The 19,112-nt window shown below is 45.0% G+C and overlaps 2 protein-coding genes across 7 annotated transcripts in view; both read left to right on the top strand.

Annotated features, from left to right (window-relative positions):
* Positions 1-5,437, top strand: part of LOC137292468 (uncharacterized) — a 29,882-nt gene extending 24,445 nt beyond the window's left edge. For all 6 annotated transcript variants that reach the window (XM_067823836.1, XM_067823835.1, XM_067823838.1 and 3 more), the window contains 3 exons: positions 1,591-1,662; positions 3,280-3,348; positions 3,575-5,437. In XM_067823836.1, the coding sequence (XP_067679937.1) occupies positions 1,591-1,662; positions 3,280-3,348; positions 3,575-4,224 (791 nt within the window). In that variant the 3' untranslated portion in view covers positions 4,225-5,437. The remainder of the gene's footprint in view (positions 1-1,590; positions 1,663-3,279; positions 3,349-3,574) is intronic.
* Positions 5,438-7,691: 2,254 nt separating this feature from the next.
* On the top strand, positions 7,692-13,359 carry LOC137292534 (mediator of RNA polymerase II transcription subunit 15-like). The gene is made up of 6 exons (XM_067823839.1): positions 7,692-7,717; positions 8,398-8,485; positions 9,392-9,433; positions 9,859-10,896; positions 12,431-12,539; positions 12,937-13,359. The coding sequence occupies exons 2-6, from the start codon at positions 8,398-8,400 to the stop codon at positions 13,139-13,141; spliced, it is 1,482 nt and encodes a 493-aa protein (XP_067679940.1). The 5' UTR covers positions 7,692-7,717; the 3' UTR covers positions 13,142-13,359.
* Positions 13,360-19,112: the final 5,753 nt, after the last annotated feature.

Genomic DNA, 19,112 nt, shown 5'->3' on the forward strand with positions numbered 1-19,112 from the left:
AGTGAGGCTGGTTGTACGCCGCTTTCAGCAATATTAATGCAGTATCAGAATAGGCCTCACACATTGTAACCATGTGGTAATCGAACCCTGGTCTTTGATGTGACGGGCGAACGCTGTAACCACTAGGCCACCCCACTGCTCCGCTGAAGGTGATTCTGATTTGTGATACGTGTGGTGTGTGGTGGCTGTCAACATTGTCCATGCCTTAATGTTGTAATGATATAGGTAACGAACAAAGTGGATTATACAAGGGAAGGCAGGAACGGTGACTTGGTTGACTACCCAGTGACTCGTGGTTCATCATATCAGTCACTGAACTGCATCAACTACTTGACCGTATCGAGTTCAGGAGGTCGTAGTGCACCGAGCATGATACGATCTCAACGAAATACACCATACACTGATCTTCCTATCGGGTTGTTTCATGTTCACCTGGCGAGAACAATCGTCATGACACATGGCGTGAACGATCGTCATGACCCCTTAACAAAACTATAAACCATTACTATGTGAACATATTCTTCGTGTGCAAATACAGGAAATGAGTTTAAATACCCATTCAGTTTTCTATACACAGTTAGAGCACATTTTCCTGTTAACAGGAAATTATCTGTGCTCTTTAAACAATCGTATAAATGTTAGATGGTAGAATAGCAAGTCTATTTTGACAGTCGCCTGATCAATGTTTTATCATAAAGTGTTACAGAGACAGATCCGCAAGCCATAAATGAAGAATGGTGTCATAGCTCTGTGAACTACTAGAGTGTTGAGTGTCACCACCATTTACGTTGATACAGACGGGGCTGCAACTACGACTTAAAGAAACCTGAAAATATTGCAGGATCTTCAACATAACATCAACAATAGTGTGTTCTCAGAGCAGTTATGTTGCCAACCCGTACTATATTCGTCACCTCAACTGACGAATTCGAGGAAAATTCCCTGAAGCGTTCTCCTTAGTTCCTGCAGCTCCATGTGCATGTGCTCTTGTAGGACGCTCAATGAACCTCAGATGCTGTCCACACCAAGTCAGGTGTGCCTGACAGTGACGTGGAAAGGTCAATAGTATTGGACGTATGAGTCGAGCTCCCCAGTCGTCTGCATACGGTTCTGCTATTGAATTGTGTCAAGCAAGGAAATGTCAAGGTCGTTAAAATGTGCCAGTTTGGTATTTTCCAATGGTTCATCAACTATCATGTTTACGTGACGTCACGCGTGGATGACAGCCACTCACAAGCCAATAATGTCCACAAACAGATGATATTGTGTCTCGGTGAACCGTTTGCGTGTGGATTTTCAACACTCCGTACATTGCTTGCTCGCATTTCCCCGTCATACAGACCGTTGTTATGAGCGCCTAATACCTACACCATAACTGTGGGTTCACATTAATAAACATACGCATGGGAGTATCATGCTCCCAACAAACAACACTAAGTGTTACATTGGGCTCCGTGTATCAACCATCTTTTCCGTCAGTGTGCATCTTAGTCTACATATTAATCAACACTTACCGAAGAATTTAAGAATATTTAAGGGAACAGGATGTCACAAAGACGCCATGTTATCAGGTATGCCTTTCTCTTCCAGCCAAGAATCTCCAGAGTCACGTGACAGTGTGCGGCTACCTGACTGATGAGAGGCAACCAGTCCAGGTGAACAGTGAGTAGCATGACCATCTGCTTTGTCTACCGACAAACAGGCCAATCTAGAAATTTTGGAAGGGTGCTCTCTCTCTCTCTCTCTCTCTCTCTCTCTCTCTCTCTCTCTCTCTCCCTCTCTCTCCCTCTCTCTCTCTCTCTCTCTCTCTCTCTCTCTCTCTCTCTTCGTGTTCATGTTCAGTATAGAGGGTCAGCATCTGCCACCCGACCTCTGCTCCTACCTGCCCAATTGAAGTCCCTCCCTATACCGCCCTCGACTCCCACTTGTCCAGTAAGCCTCCCTCCCTACACCGACCTCGGCTCCCACCTGCCCCAAAAGATCTAGATGAGAACCTGTGACACAGGTTCTGTATGAAAATGCTTTTAACTTACATAAACATGTAGATGTAGGCGACGAAACCCTAGACGTCACATGACGTACATGGCATATGATCACACGAAATGATAGACATAGTAAGTCCGTTAACTTTTCTGAAAACTGTTGATTTTATGTATTACTGTATTCAATTTTAATGATTTCCTCGCAAACGTCCGCACTTTGCTCTTTGACAACTTTAGGGTGGACCAGGTGTCAATCATTTGGAAAGATTTCCACATAAACCCTACCAACCAACCACCTATATTACCTGAGTATACATATATATTTTTTCTCACTATTAAAATTTAGGGGGTATACCTGCGGTGTTGCATGGGTGAACAAACAGATCTTTGTCGGTATACCGGTACATCATAAACGTATCACGGTACATAATCGTTACAATTTCGTCTTGTGGTTTAGCGGTAGTCTGAACTAACATAGTGACGTATCTTGCTGGTGTAAAACAAAACATTTTGGATATATTTACGAACACAGTGACGTGTCTTGACGTTGGTGTGAAGCTGAACACAGATATGAGGATGAACACAATGCATAGCAAAATTAACATCTCGACTTTCTTCATGTCACAAGGTAACTGCATGTTTCATACAATGGCGGGGTCATCAAGGGCATCGTGGGGTATGTAGGACTCGCCGATGACAAGTACGCACACAAAACTGTGCTTTTGAAATAAGAACACTTTGATCCTTTGTGTGATATGACAAAGTGCGTGGGGGTGGACATGTGTGTTGAGTGATGTGACGAAGTGCGTGGGGGTGGACATGTGTGTTGAGTGATGTGACGAAGTGCGTGGGGGTGGACATGTGTGTTGAGTGATGTGACGAAGTGCGTGGGGGTGGACATGTGTGTTGAGTGATGTGACGAAGTGCGTGGGGGTGGACATGTGTGTTGAGTGATGTGACGAAGTGCGTGGGGGTGGACATGTGTGTTGAGTGATGTGACGAAGTGCGTGGGGGTGGACATGTGTGTTGAGTGATGTGACGAAGTGCGTGGGGGTGGACATGTGTGTTGAGTGATGTGACGAAGTGCGTGGGGGTGGACATGTGTGTTGAGTGATGTGACGAAGTGCAACGAACACCCTCTCACACTCTCGTAACTGACGTCCAGCTACCTTTGTCAGATAGCATGTTATGGTTCGATATGGTCACCCTCTCACTCACAGCTTACTTACGTCGAGTTTGATCTGTGATATCACAGTTTCACACGGTCAAGTATACTTTAACGTTATATGTTTCACAGGCCTCCTTGGTGACAGACTTATCGTCTTTAGCGACGTGAAAATCGACAAAAGGCCAGCAGCAATACACTGTGAGTGGAGCACCAGTAGTAATAATAACAATATACATGAGGGCTATGACGCATGGTTTAATATGTCGTAACATATGATGTAAACTTATTCTCTCCGCCCAACTTGTAAAAGATAGGATGTAAACTGAATCGATTCTGTCTATCCACCTTTTAACAGATATATACTTATTGCTGTCTGCTCCTGGTTTAAGCTGTTCACCTTGACATCGCCTGGCGTCTGTTTCAGGTCCTCGGCTTCGGTTTGACGCGATATGTTTATCACGTGATTGCTCTACTACACCAGAGGGCGTGTTTGTCAACCGGAAGCTCCAGAAACAAACGTCAGGGTCGGATACGGGATGTAGGCTGAAGGTTGGTCGACGAGCTCTAGTCTACCCAACGCTTGGAGGAGACGGTCTGCAACTGTGGCAAACAACAGTCAGAGCAAAGATAAAAACAGCGTCCGCTGACAACAGTATGATTTTTGAAGCTGCAGTAACTCCGAGGCCTGTGGATGCAGGGTTTGCACAACCCTGTGGTTTCAGCTTGAATCTAAGCGACTGTCATGTTCACAGCCAGTTATGTCTCAAGTTCCGAAAGGACGGGGAGCTAAAAGCTGACGTTCCAATTGGCTTGAATCAACCGGAAGTGGAGCTTATCCTTGACCTTGGCTTCCTCCTTGACGGCACCAAGAAGGAGCTGCACGTGCTTGACCTGCCTGCGAGGAAGACAATGGTCAGTGTGGACAGCATGGACACGTCAACCCCGCTATGGATGGTATTCTACGTGGATACACCAGAAGAGTCTGACATTGAGGTCAATCTCGTATCAGGGAACAACATTGAAGTCACTGGCCAACTGGCTGAACTACTCAAGATGTGTGTTGAACAGTATTGATGTGGTGGTCACATGACTGTCACCAGTTGTTAAACATGTTCTGTGTCAGATGTTTTAAATGCTCTGTGCGGTGTTGGCATGAGGGTGACCAGTTCTTTAACATGCTCTATGTGTTGTTCACAGTTGTTTTACACGCGAACTGTATGCTCTATGCACATGTATGTCATGCTTGTCTTATGTCTTATGTTGCTATATGTGTCATGCATCCAATTCTGTTCAATTGTGCACTTTTGAATGAAAAAATGAGTTCCCTCCTCTGGGTAATGAGTAATGGAGTACTGTTATTGTCATGTAATTGTTTTACGTACTCTATGTGGTGTTCACATGAAGGGGATCAGTTGTTTTACATGCTCCCTGAGTAGTGTGGACATGACAGGGACCAGTTACTTAGCATGTTCTATGTGGTGACCACATGACGGGGATCAGTTGTTTAACATGTTCTGTGTTGTATTGACAAGACGGGGACCAGTTGTTTAGCATGTTCTGTGTGTTGTTCACATGACGGGACCAGTTGTTTAACATGCTCTGTGTTGTATTGACAAGACGGGGACCAGTTGTTTAGCATGTTCTATGTGTTGTTCACATGACGGGACCAGTTGGTTAGCATGCTCCATGTGGTGGTGTCTGTTCCTCCAATAATATGACAAAACGTTGTGAATTCACTTGTCTCGGAGAATGATAATAAAAGGAAATGATGTTGTCCTTTGAATGATGACATAAAATGCCTTGCCTGCAGTGAGGTTGCCGAACCTCCACGATCAGATGTGTGAGTGAAGCTGTAATATACATGGGCGGGGCGGGGACTTGCTGGAGTATACCTTACGGCGTGTTTATGCGGAAACGCGTTCATGTAACTGACAGTGTTGTGAACAACACACAGACACAATATAATACAGCATTGTGGAAACACGTTCGTGTAACTGACAGTGTTGTGAACAACTCACAGACACAATATAATACAGTGTTATGGAAGCACTTTTGTATATATGGTCTACAACTCACAAACTCAAGATGGTACAGAATTATGGAAACACGTTCAAATAACCGACAGTGTTGTCAACTCACAAACACAAGATAGTACAATATTGCAAACCCATGTTCTTTATCCCGACAGTGTTGGCAACGACTTCACAAACACGAGACAGTACAAGGGTTAGAAGGGTTAATGAATTGTTTTGTTTACGTTTAAGAATAAATGCTGGTTCCACATTAAGTTGATTGTTCTTGTTGACAATACTGTAGATAAAGTCAGTTTTCTAGAGTGAGTGAAGGAGTGAGTGGCAAACCCACATAACGTCTGTGTTGCAGGAACCACAAAGTAAACGGCTTAATGCACGTTACAGCAACACCGTTTGACATCGTGTACTGTTCTATCTTTCTAAATGATCACGCTAAATCAGCTGTGATATTCGTCACATCATGAAAATGTAGCTACTGATCGCAATCTCAAACAAATGTCTTCTTCACATCCTAATGTTGGTATTCATAACATCAAAATACATGCTGGCATTTCAAATTTTGATAACGTTGTCATTAGGAGACGAACTGAATATTGCCACCTGAACAGTCAGAAAACAACATGCTGATATTGTTACAGTTTTGTCCAGGCATAACGTCACTGTGTGAAAACGGTGTGTATTGATTGTTGGTTAAGCTGTGGCTTCAAAATCATGTACAATCACCGTAAAATTCTGACGCTTATAATGTCAACATTTGAATATACACTGTTTATGACCAAACCATTAAAATAGATCATACATAAATCAATACGTGTTTTCAGGCACTCTTGTCCATAGAGAAACACATTATCGCATTTGCCAACAAACTTAGCTAGGTTTTTTTTTTCCAGAGCACAATGTCAATCACGATAGTCTACACTGGTCGTTCTGGTTCAGTGCAGTCTGTTTCAGCATTTAAAACATGCCCATGGCGGTTACCAAATCAAAGTCTAAAGTAATGAATCCCTGGTTGTACCCAAGCGAGCACAGTAACCTGTGTGTAGTTTATTATACAACACGCCAAGTTTAGCTACTAATCGTGGAGGTCGGCCATCCTTCGTTTTCGTTCATCAAGGACAGACTAGCCGCGGGGTGAAAGCAGGCCATGAACTGCCTCGTCACCGTAGGCAATGGAAACTCATGAGTCAGGGCAGATTTATTTGTTATACTGATGTTCTGGCTTTACATTTTACTGACTGGACCACGCTAGACAGACGTTGTGAGTCGGAATGATCGCCATGTTGTAACATTGACAGGATTCGCCATGGTTGTCTTGTAAGCGTCTTGCAAAGATCTAGCAATTGTTCGTCAATCGATATTTGCCGAGCCTTTGGTCATTGGCAGATACCATATAGAAAATGATCTGAGTTCCATCACTTTTACATTACTGTTTCACTATCTGTAAATAAACGCACCGATCAGAAACTTACGAATGATGCACCGCAATAAATCATCAATTCTGTTGGCATATTCATTCAGTGAGAAAATATGTGCCTAGGGTTATTAAAGAAAATACTTGAACAGGTTTTGTAGAATAATGTCGTTGTGTCCCACTATAATGACACTGTGCCCTCTACTTCCATGGCATTGTATCCCATTTCATTGCACCTGTGTCCCACTTCCATGGCACTGTGTTCTACTTCAGTGGCATTGTGTCCTACTTCCATGTGATTGTGACCCACTTCAATGTCATTGTGACCTACTTCCAGGTGATTGTGTCCCACTTCCATATCATTGTATCCCACTTCCATATCATTGTGTCCTACTTCATGTCATCGTGTGTCCTAATTGCAATGTAATTACGTCCTAATTCCACGACATTGTGTTCAAATGTCTTGGCAATAGTCCCACTTCCATGTGATTGTGTCCTACTTTCATGTGATTGTAGACACAATGACATGGAAGTGGGACACAATCACATGGAAGTGGGACACAATGACATGGAAGTGGGACACAATCACATGGAAGTGGGACACAATGACATGGAAGTGGGACACAATCACATGGAAGTGGGACACAATCACATGGAAGTGGCAGACAATGACATAAGTGTGTGGTCGGATGGGGTGTAGTACTAGTAGTGTGTGACTGATGTATGATCCAGTGTGGAAGTATGTGGTTGGGGGCATATAGTCGGGGTGTGTGTGTGTGATCATGTGTGGCAGTGTGTGGTTGGGTGTGGTACTTTGTGGTAGTGTATGGGAGTGTGTGGTAGTGTATGGCAGTGTTTGGTATTGCATGGCTTTGTGCGGCAGTGTGTGGTCGGGTGTGTCAGTGTTTCCTTGTGTGTGGCGAGAGAACAGGAAGTGTTGGTGCTGATTGACAGTGCGGAAGGGGTTCAATCAATTAACAGTAGTGATCACACGGCGTTACATAGTGCCGGGGGGTAGACATTAGGACATGAGTAGCCTTCAGGTAATTTGGGAGGTCGGGAAATAAAATAAATTCACGCCACCTCCAGATAGGACTTTCATCGCGGATACCGAACACTTCAGGTAGGTACAGTGATCGTGGGGTAGCCTAATGGTTAAAGCGTCCGCTCGTCACGGTAGTCGATTCCTCACATAGATTCTAGGAGTGAAGCCCATTTTGGATACCCTTTGCTGTGATGTTGGAATATCTATATTTATATTTGGGTAATCAACTTCGTTATGATCACCAATCATATCGCAATGAATGCGCTGTAGGTGTAAGTGTAGGTACGAACACTTGCTTGATAACGGTGTTAGTACCTTCACCGAAAACATTCATTGCAATAAAAAAGTTGACTAACGACACTTGGTTTTCCTTCATGTTTACAACAATGTTAAAATGCTTCTCAACTACGCAGGAATATTGCTTAAAGTGGCGTAAATCTAAAATCAGTCTCGCGCTCAGGTAGGTTCACTTAGCAGGTGCATTGTATCGTGTGATTACGTCCAGCTTTTGCTCTGTTGTGGCCAATCGCTCATTCCTGACTGTTCTCACTGAAATTTATTGTACTGTTTCTTGGATGTACAGTGAAAATTAGATATGCCTGCATTTGAAATTTTCTGAGTATGTCACACCTCTGTTTTCGTTAACCAGTCATCTCAAACTTTGTTGCCGTCAATTCTCTTTACCAGAGTATCCGGAGACATTGCTGTACCCCAATAAGTTCACCCCTATGACTTACATAAGAACTTTCTATCAACAGATGAATATAGTAACGGGTCTAACGCTCTGTCTGTTGCTGGCGGCGGCATCGGCCAGACCGTCCCGGGTAAAGAGACAACTGGCTAGAGGTAAGATGGTCTCACCGATACATGTTTCTTAACAACACTTCCACGCAGGTTTCTTAACAACACCCCGATACATGTTTCCTAAAAATACCCTGATATATGTTTTCTATCAACACCCCGATACACATTTCCTAACAGTAACCAGATACATGTTTCCTAACAGTAACCAGATACATGTTTCCTAACAACACTCCGGTACGTGTGTCCTACCAATACCCTGTTACATGTTTTCTAACAGTAGCCCGATATTTTTCATAACGACACTCCGTTATATGTTTCCTAACAACATCCCGGTACATGGTTCCTAACAACACTCCGGTACATGTGTCCAAACAGTAACCAGATACATGTTTCCTAACACCACTCCGGTACATGTATCCTAACAACACCCCGTTACACGTTTTCTAACAGTAGCTAATGCTGGAGATTGTCATTGGCATTGACGTATCCTCGTCGTCAACAGTAATCGGTGACTTATGTTGTTATTGCACAACTAACAGCAGTACTTTTAGATGTGTGTTTCCAACCCGGGGACAGTGCGGTTGTGTATTACGTGGTCACGGACAAGGATGTGAGGCAAGGCGTGACCTGTCATTCAGATTTAAACTGTGATCAATTTCTCAGCATCACACCTTGAGGCTTCTGACAGAACGCTAATGCTACCTGCCACGTTGTATATACGTGATATGTACATACCCATAACAGACACAGTGCACGTGCGTTTGTACTTGTATGTGTCCTCGGTAGGGAAACCCAGTCCTAGTTTAATGCATAAAAGACGTTTATGACAGAGGTGCTCCTTCTTGGTTTACTTCCTGGTCTGTGGTCAGTCTTAAGCCCATCCCACCTTCCAACAAGCAGCGGGATATTTTCTAACACCCGTCATATATCTTTGTTTCCTTGTTACAGAGAGCCCGTTTGTTGCCAGGAACACAAACGCTGAGACTAAAGGTAACTTCTCACCAATCATATCGCAAACCATTCAGGGTTATTTCTCCCCCTGATAACCTGTAATCATGACGGATTCGAAACATCAATGTTCAGATCTTCTCAGGTAACAATGGAAGAGACTCTATTGAAGCATGAGATGGCGATTGTAGCTTATGCATTGTGAAACGGTAATTACATTTGTATGGGGTTAGTCAACGGTAGTGGGTAATATGTCAGGAAACATAGAGGGAACAGTAACTATGGGGGTGAGGCCAGGTTGCCACTGAGTTGAATGCTAGGAAATACTCGCTATATAGCTGTTAGACTAATGACAGGGTGAGGTATTACGTGCATCTCAGAAGTAGTGAGGATTATATTAGGAAATACTAGCTGCAGCAGTTAAGTGACAAGATTTAAGTCTTAACACCTAACACTTCACATTCCAGATGCATCAAAGACGGAGGAATCGTCAAAGGATCCTGCCAAGGATGTTGTCTCTAATCCGTTCGACATGGGTAGTGCCCCGCTAGGGTCTAGTATGCCAGAAATGGGAGGTCCTCAGAGTCACGGGATGTCCGAGGGAGGTGCCCCCATGATGCCCATGGGAGAGGGGGTTATGCCCGGACTATCACAGGGAGGCATGTTTGGGGGTCCAATGGGAATGCCAGGTGGTTCACTGATGGGCCAGTTTCCACCCCAGGGAACTAAGCAGAACGGAACGGAGAGCGGGCTACCTCCATCTTTGTTTGGGGAACCCATGCAAATGCCACAAGGAATGCAAGGTCATGGAATGCCTCCTTCAATGATGGCTCAAGGAATGCAAGGTCATGGTATGCCTCCGCCAATGATAGCACAAACAATGCATGGTCTTGGTATGCCTCCTTCAATGATGGCTCAAGGAATGCAAGGTCATGGTATGCCTCCTTCAATGATGGGCCAAGGAATGCAAGGTCATGGTATGCCTCCTTCAATGATGGGCCAAGGAATGCAAGGTCATGGTATGCCACCTTCAATGATGGCTCAAGGAATGCAAGGTCATGGTATGCCTCCTTCAATGATGGCTCAAGGAATGCAAGGTCATGGAATGCCTCCTTCAATGATGGGCCAAGGAATGCAAGGTCATGGTATGCCTCCTTCAATGATGGCTCAAGGAATGCAAGGTCATGGTATGCCTCCTTCAATGATGGCTCAAGGAATGCAAGCACAGTCCATACCTACCGGTATGCCTGGGCAACCACCTATACCCGGTATGCGAGGGGGCATGCCTCCAATGATGTTGCGTATGATGGCGAGACAAAGAGCAGGTCGCATGATGGCAGGTCCGTTGATGCCTCCCGCTATGCCTCCACAGATGCCCCAGGCAACAGTAGCTGAAGATAAGGAAGCCAAGAAAGATCACAAAGGTCCATCTCCATCCGTCGGGATGAGGCCAATGAATACTTTGCGTGGTCAGCCAATGCATCTGACGATGGGGCCCATGGAAGGTAAGGCAACCTGGGTTATGAACTATTTAGAAACATAGGATAGTTTCAGTAAGGAAAACAAGCATCTACGGTAGGATTTATCACTATCACTATCACTATCGTTAGGAGTAAGATCTGGCTTGGTAATGCTAGCAACTACCGCTCTCAACCTTCTTAATGTCCTTATAACCTCAGTGCTAGCTGGAGCAACCTCTATGAAGGCAGTCCCTTACACAGATATGGTACATTATGCAGTACTGGTTTCTTCTTCCTATGCCCCTAATAGTGAGACTGGTGGCCCTCTCTGGTGCCTGTGTTACATACAATGTACCAGTAGGTGGCCTTTCCTTGTGCCCATGTTCCACACAATGTACCAGTAGGTGGCCTTTCCTTGTGCCAATATTCCACTCAGTGTACCGGTAGGTGGAACCCTCTCGTGCCTGTGTTACACACAATGTACCAGTAAGTGGCGTTTCCTTGTGCCTGTGTTACACACAATGTACCAGTAGGTGGCCTTTCCTTGTGCCAATGTTCCACACAATGTACCATTAGGTGGCCTTTCCCTGTGCCAATATTCCACTCAATGTACCAGTAGGTGGCCCTCTCTCGTGCCTGTGTTACACACAATGTACCAGTAAGTGGCCTTTCCTTGTGCCAGTGTTCCACACAATGTACCCGTAGGTGGCCTTTCCTTGTGCCAGTGTTACACACAATGTACCAGTAGGTGGCCTTTCCTTGTGCCAGTGTTACACACAATGTACCAGTAAGTGACCTTTCCTTGTGTCAGTGTTCCACACAATGTACCAGTAGGTGGCCTTCTCTCGTGTCAGTGTGCCACACAATGTACCAGTAAGTGGTCTTTCCTTGTGCCAGTGTTGCACACAATGTACCAGTAGGTGTCCTTTCCTTGTGCCAGTGTTCCACACAATGTACCAGTAAGTGTCCTTTCCTTGTGCCAGTGTTCCACACAATGTACCAGTAAGTGGCCTTTCCTTGTGCCAGTGTTCCACACAATGTACCAGTAAGTGACCTTTCCTTGTGCCAGTGTTACACACAATGTACCAGTAGGTGACCTTTCCTTGTGTCAGTGTTCCACACAATGTACCAGTAGGTGGCCTTTCCTTGTGCCAGTGTTCCACACAATGTACCAGTAGGTGGTCTTTCCTTGTGTCAGTGTTCCACACAATGTACCAGTAGGTGGCCTTTCCTTGTGCCAGTGTTCCACACAATGTACCAGTAGGTGGCCTTTCCTTGTGTCAGTGTTCCACACAATGTACCAGTAGGTGGCCTTTCCTTGTGTCAGTGTTCCACACAATGTACCAGTAAGTGGCCTTTCCTTGTGTCAGTGTTCCACACAATGTACCAATAAGTGGCCTTTCCTTGTGTCAGTGTTCCACACAATGTACCAGTAAGTGGCCCTTTCTTGTGTCAGTGAGCACATAATGTACCAGTAGATGACCCCCTCACTTGTCAGTGTTCCACAGAATATATCAGTAGACGGCTCTCCCTCGTGTTAGTATTCCACACAATGTACCAGTAAGTGTGCGTGTTTCAGGTCACGCAGACCCCCAACTCACAGTAGAGAAGTTACTGGACTTCGAGAGTCAAATAGACGACATCAGGAAGGCAGTGCTCGGCAGCTTCTACAAGGATCTTCTCCAGTTGTAAGTCCAAGATGCTGACGATTTGTCGACAGTATAGTGATTTCAAGTACATTCATCTATTTGTAAGTTCTTGGGGATCTGATATTATAGAGACATATGAATCTTCTTTTGTCTCTAACAGACCGTGGTAAATGTCAAAAGCAAATATCCATTATAATTGTTCCCGATGTTTGTTGTTGGCGGTAACAAATCACCCATTCTCCATATACAGAGACCCAGTTTACTATCTCTGGTCGCAAACAGAACCCACACTGACATGTCAACACAGCTTCCCCAGTGGACCAGAGACCCGCCACTGATCCGTACAAGGATCCCATCTGCCCACATAAATCCCTTACGGGCACGCACGCGCACACATACATGCACGTTCCCAAACTTTGTCCTCCCTTCCTTTCAGCCGTGCTATCTCCAAGGTGTACCGTCTAAAGATGATGTCGAAGCTCGCCCTGGTGAAGGAGCTGGAGGGGCGGATCGCAATGCCCGTGAGGAACATTATGGCCTTGAAGAACACCCAGGTCCCTCTGCCAGGGCAACGCCACCACCTCCCAGTGATGCCAGGGCAACCCCAGGCAATGGAAGGCATCGTAGTGGAGGGTCCCTGAGTGCCACAAGGACAGAGACCTTTCTACAGACACACAATAACGCTCTCTGGTTATTTCGAAAATTTGTGTTTACGTGTAGTATCATGCTTCATTTTGAAAGACACGTACAAGAGTCCATCTTATTACTTCTGAAACATAGCTAAACATTTTTAGTAATTATTACATATTCAGTGTACAGTGTCATGCCATACTGAGTCAATAAAAGCTCGTGAACGTTCCGATGTCGAACTTCGCCTTGTCACTGTCTAACGAAATCGAATATTACAAATTTGGATAAAATAAATTAAATCACCTGCAGAAGCCATGAATATTCTTACAAAATCTAGTATCACTTTTGAGCATGACCAGTGGCTGAAGCCTGAAATCTGCTATTACTTGTCGCCGAAGGAGGTCGGCGCATTTGATTTATACGTGGATTGGTCCCTATGTTTATTCATTCATTTACTTTGATTGATTCACACGTCGATTGACCCATACGTTGATTCATACGTTGATTGATTCATACATTAACTGGCCTTCTCTACACTACTCCTGGCCTTTTCTGCACTACTCCAACTCCTGGCCATCTCTGCACTACTCCTGGCCTTCTCTACAGTGCTCCTAGCCTTCTCTACACCGCTCCTAACCTACTCTACACTACCCCGTCCCCTGGCCTTCTCTACACTACTCCTGACCTTCTCTACACCACTCCTAACCCTCTCTACATCGCCCTTAACCTTCTCTACACTACTCCTGACCTTCCCTACAGTACTCCTACTCCTGGCCTTCTCTACACCACTCCTGACCTTCTCTACACTATTCCTAGCCTCCTCTACAATACTAACCTCCTCTTCACTACTCCTGGCCTTCCCTACAATACTAACCTTCTCTACACCACTCCAGGCCTTCTCAATACTACTCCTGGCCTTCTCTACACTACTCCTACTCCTGGTCTTCTCTACACTACTCCTGACCTTCCCTACACTACTCCTGGCCTTCTCTAAAGTTCCTCTGGTTTTCTTTACAGTAAACCCGTTTTCCGTTGTTCGAAACAGCCTTAGGGCAAACTTAACTCGGACTCCCAACCTTAGTTAAGGTTGTTTCGTGCAATGGGAGGTTTACCTTAGTAAAGGTCTAAGGTTGGAATCGTAGACATAAGGTTGACCTTATGAGATAAGGTTGTTTTGAACAACAGAGCACTGGTCTTCTCTACACTACTTCTGGTCCTCTTTACACTACACCCTTTACTCTTCTCTCTACTGCACATGGCCTTCTTTACACTACTCCTGATCTTCTGTCTACTTTTCCTGGCCTTCTATACACTTTTCCTGGTTTTCTATACACTACTTATTTCGTTCTGTACACTACTTCTGGTCTTTAGGACACTATTCCTGACCTTCTTTACTATTCATATGAATCTATACACTACTCCTAGACTTCTCCTGGCATTCTTTACTCTACTTCTTATCTTCCTGACACTACCCCTCAAGTACTATACACTACTTCTGGTGAATTTAAACTCTAGTATGCCATCGTGACTCTGGTGACGAACTATATTCGCAGAGAGATGACACCAGTTTTGCTCTCACATGATACCAGTTTTGTACTCATATGGCCCCAGGTTTCTACTCACACGGACTGGCGTCTGCAGTTCTTACAGATGCGTGGTTGGGACTGCGGAACGTTTCTATAATGGTACCAGTTCATATTTATGGTTTCGCCAAGCATTGCCTTGCGGTGTAACCAACTCTCTAGACAGTCTATCACCAACTGATCGAAGTTTGAGTGAAACTTGTTAGCCACGATTTCTGGTCGGCTGACCAGCCAGGGCAGATCTCTGTAGCTGAAGACACACACTGAACGAACAAATTTGCCCTGGCACGGCACTCTGTCCCACTCCCAAATGACGGCCCTGGACAGTACTTGGTTCAACGCGATGTCATGCTTCACAGTCGCACTGTAGCCTCCGGGAGCGCCGGGCAAGGCGTTCAACGTCGCCCAAACTAGTTCTTCTGGTGCATAACTATCCGCCGCCCAGTCTATCAACTCTGTTGCAATGTTGCTCTCAAGAACAAAGACAACAAAATCACGGGAAAACATCCCATACATGCTGCCCTTGTAGAGCGTGATGTTCTTCTTGAAAGCTGGTTTGATGTCATTAAGTCGAGTCATCATGGTTCCGTTGATGGCCGAGTACCGTGTTTCAAACCTCCAGCGTAGGTTCTCGGGGAAAGGATATTGTTCAATATCATTTGATCCATTCCGTAATTTCAGTATTTGCACAATCTCCAGATTGGTCTTAAGGACAAACTCTTGTCCGGACAATATGATGTAGTACTTCCATTTAACATTGGTGTCAGCCAACGCTCTCATACAAGCACGAGCTGAGGTCATTAAGCCATCGCCCCCATAGACCACCTCCACTTCCTGTAGGACCTGCACGTTGTGGAAGCATTGTGACCACTGAGTGAGGAGACTCAAAGATCGGCTCCCCTTCCGGTCAGCGTGGATACAGTACACGTTGTGAGATCTGTAGATTGTTCTCATCAGCTGGTCAACTTGACCGGGGGCTGTGTGTACGATGAGAGCAAACGCCAACGGGAACGCCCTTTCCTCCTCCAACACAGGACAACGACGTTGATGGTGCGGCAACAATGCTCCACACCCTCGCTCTGTCCCCGTGGGGACACGGGCATGACTCAGTGGTGAAAATGTACTGACGTCAGTTGGCTCCCCCCTCATCAGTCTCCAACATGTTCCACGTCCTAGTTGAGGGCCTGGGTTACGTGACATTGATGTCTTGCCATGTGGACATTGTGTCGTGTGTGTGAACAAATGTCGGATCACGAAGAACATCCCAGCAGCTAAAACAAGTCCGAATAACTTGGATCTTGCCATGGCGTCTTCACGCTGCAACAACATAATAAGTATAACTTACTGTATTGCAATTATTAGCATGCCATGGTACATGGACAGTCACACTATGCACCACTATTTATTATCTAAGCATTTGTCTGGCTACTTGATTGGTCCAGAGGCAGTCACTAAAAATAGATTCCGCGAGATCCGGGTGAGGATCTCCCTATGATTCAACCAATGAGATTGCTTTGCTTGACGGTGTTCCCTGTAGGCTTCATTCGTATTGTTGACATAAAGGTATGGGTTTGCATTGAAAATAGAATTACTTTTCCTGACTAAATGGATCACGGCATGTAATAGTCCATCTTGGACGCGATAGAGGTACTCTGTTGACCACATTGAGGGAAAATGTAACGAGTTCACGAGTCTGCGACGTTTCTTGTCCACTCACAGAGAAAGCCTGTACAAGTGACAGGACGATGACCATGATGCATGGCGGGACCATTACCTATGGTAAATAATACCCGCATAAATGAGTGAGTGACTCTAGTTTTACGCCGCACTCAGCAATATTCCAGCTATATGGCGGCGGTCTGTAAGTAATCGAGTCGGCACCGGACAATCAAGTGATCAACAGCAGGAGCATCGAACTGCGCAATGCGGAACAGATGACATGTGTCAACCAAGTCAGTGAGCATGACCACCCGATCCAAGTATCGTAGAGTTTTACAGCAAGCATGGGTTGCTGAATGCCTATTCTACACCGGACCTTCACAGGTTGCATTTATAAGATGTCAGTTTATCTAATACCCACGTGACTCACGCTTAGTGTACCTAATACCAGGTGATTCACCTTGAGGCTATTAACTATAAATGATACACAAATGACTCATGTTGAGGGTGTCAAGTTCACCAAACACCAAGATGGCTCATCTTAAGGGTGTCAATTGTTCCAAATACTAACGTGGCTCACCCTGAGATTGTCAAGAGTAACTAAAACCCAGGTGACTCATCATGAGAGTGTACCCCATATGCAACTGACTCACCTTGAGGGTGTCAAGTGTACCTAATACCCAGGCGACTCACCCTGAGGGAGTCAAGTGTACCCAATACCCAGATGACCAGCCTTGAGGATGTCAAGTGTAACTAATACGCAAATGACTCACCTTGAAGGTGTCAAGTGTACCAAATACCAAGACGACTCACCTTGAGGGTGTCAAGTGTACCAAATACCCAGATGACTCAGCTGCTCCTGATTGCACCAAATGACGGATGAATAGCGAGGTGGTTGAGTTTAGGCGGTTATAACAATCTGCGTTTCTTGACAGCAAAAATTCTGTTTCATAGCTCAAACGTAGCGCGTATATCCTCTGTGAACATGTCTCTCTCTACAGTATTTCCCTACTCTGTGCTGATGTGCAAGCCGGAGAATATGGGACAGTTTTCAGCACAACGACATATACCAGAATGCAGGCTACCTTGCCTCCCCTTCCACTACCTGCCTGTACAGCACTCCTGTATCAGGCTGCATCATGTAAGACTCGTAATTCTAAACCAGTCACTATAGATGCTTGCAGTTTTGCTAATTAAATGTCTACGTCCCCATCGTAGGCGAGTTATCACTAATTGAAGTTGGAGGAGACAATTTGATCATCTCAGACATTGCAGCAAAACTGAAAATAAACGCCATAGGTTCTGAAAATTAACATGACGTTTTTCATAGCGACGGGTATAGAAAACACTTTTGTTGACGTGTTTGACTGGTACGTGTAACGATGATATGAGACTATCAGGCTGTACAGCATTATAGTGTCGGTTAAGTGTAGTGCTGGTAGGGTATAGGGCTGGTAGAGCATTGTGTTGGTTGAGTATACTGCTGATAAAGTATAGTGTTGGTTGACCACAGAGCTGGTAGGGTAAGGTGTTTGTTCTGTATAGTGCTCGTTGTGTGTAGTACTGGTTGAATGTAGCGCTGGTTATGTGTAGTGATGGTAGATTCTAGTGCTGGTAGAGTATTGTGCTAGTATTCTGTTGGTTGAGTATAGTGCTGGTAGAGTAAGGTGTTAGTTCTGTATAGTGTTGGCTGAGTGAAAAGCATAGTCGTTGTGTTAATTGAATGTAGTGCTAGTTGAGTGTAATGTTCGTTGTGTATAGTACTGGTTGAATGTGATGCTGGTTGTGTGTAGTACTGGTTTTGTGTAGTGCTGGTTGAATATAGTGCTTGCTGTGTGTAGTAATGGTTCTGCGTAGTGCTGGTTGAGCGTAAGGCTCGCTGTGTGTAGTGCTGGTTGAATGTAGTGGTGGTTGTGTGTAGTAAAGGTTGAGTGTAGTGCTGGTTGAATGTAGCGCTGGTTGAGCGTGATATTCGTTGTGTGTAGTGCTTTTAGAGTGTGGTGCTGGTTGTGTGTAGTGCTGGTTGAGTGTAGTGCTGGTGAGTGGTGCTGGCTGAGTGTACAGCTGGTTGAATGTAGTGCTGTAGTGAGTGTAGTGATGCTTGAATGTAGTGCTGTTTGTGTGTCGTGCTCCTTGTCAGAAGTGCTGGTTGAATGTAGTGCTGGTTGTGTGTGGTACTGGTTGTATTTAGTGCTGGCTTTGTGTAGATCTGGTTGAGTGTAAGAGTGGTTGAATGTAGTGCTGGTTGAATGTAGAGCTGGTACTATGTAGTGATTGTTGCGTATAGAGCTGGGTGAATGTAATGCTAGTTGTGTGTAGTGCTGGTAGAGTGCAGTGCTGGTTGTGTGTAGTGCTGGTTGAATGTAATGCTGGTAGAGTGTAGTGCTGGTTGTGTGTAGTTCTGGTTGCATGTAGTGCTGGTTGTGTGTAGTACTGGTTGTGTGTAGAGCTGGTACTCTGTAGTGATGGTTGCGTATAGAGCTGGTTGAATGTAAGGCTAGTTTTGTGTAGTACTGGTAGATTGTAGTGCTGGTTGTGTGTAGGGCTTGTTGAATGTAGTGCTGGTTGAGTGTAGTGCTGGTTGAGAGTAGTGCTTGTGCAGTATTGTATTGGTTGAAAGTACAGTTGTTTGAGTTTACCCTTGGTTAAGTGTAGTGCCAGTTAAGTGGAATGCTCGTTGAGTGTGGTGTTGTCTGGGTTTTATGTTGGTTATATGTTGTGCTGGTTGAGTGGAATGCTC

This window comes from Haliotis asinina, chromosome 1 (genome assembly GCF_037392515.1).
Source record: "Haliotis asinina isolate JCU_RB_2024 chromosome 1, JCU_Hal_asi_v2, whole genome shotgun sequence".
In the NCBI taxonomy this organism is placed as follows: domain Eukaryota; kingdom Metazoa; phylum Mollusca; class Gastropoda; order Lepetellida; family Haliotidae; genus Haliotis; species Haliotis asinina.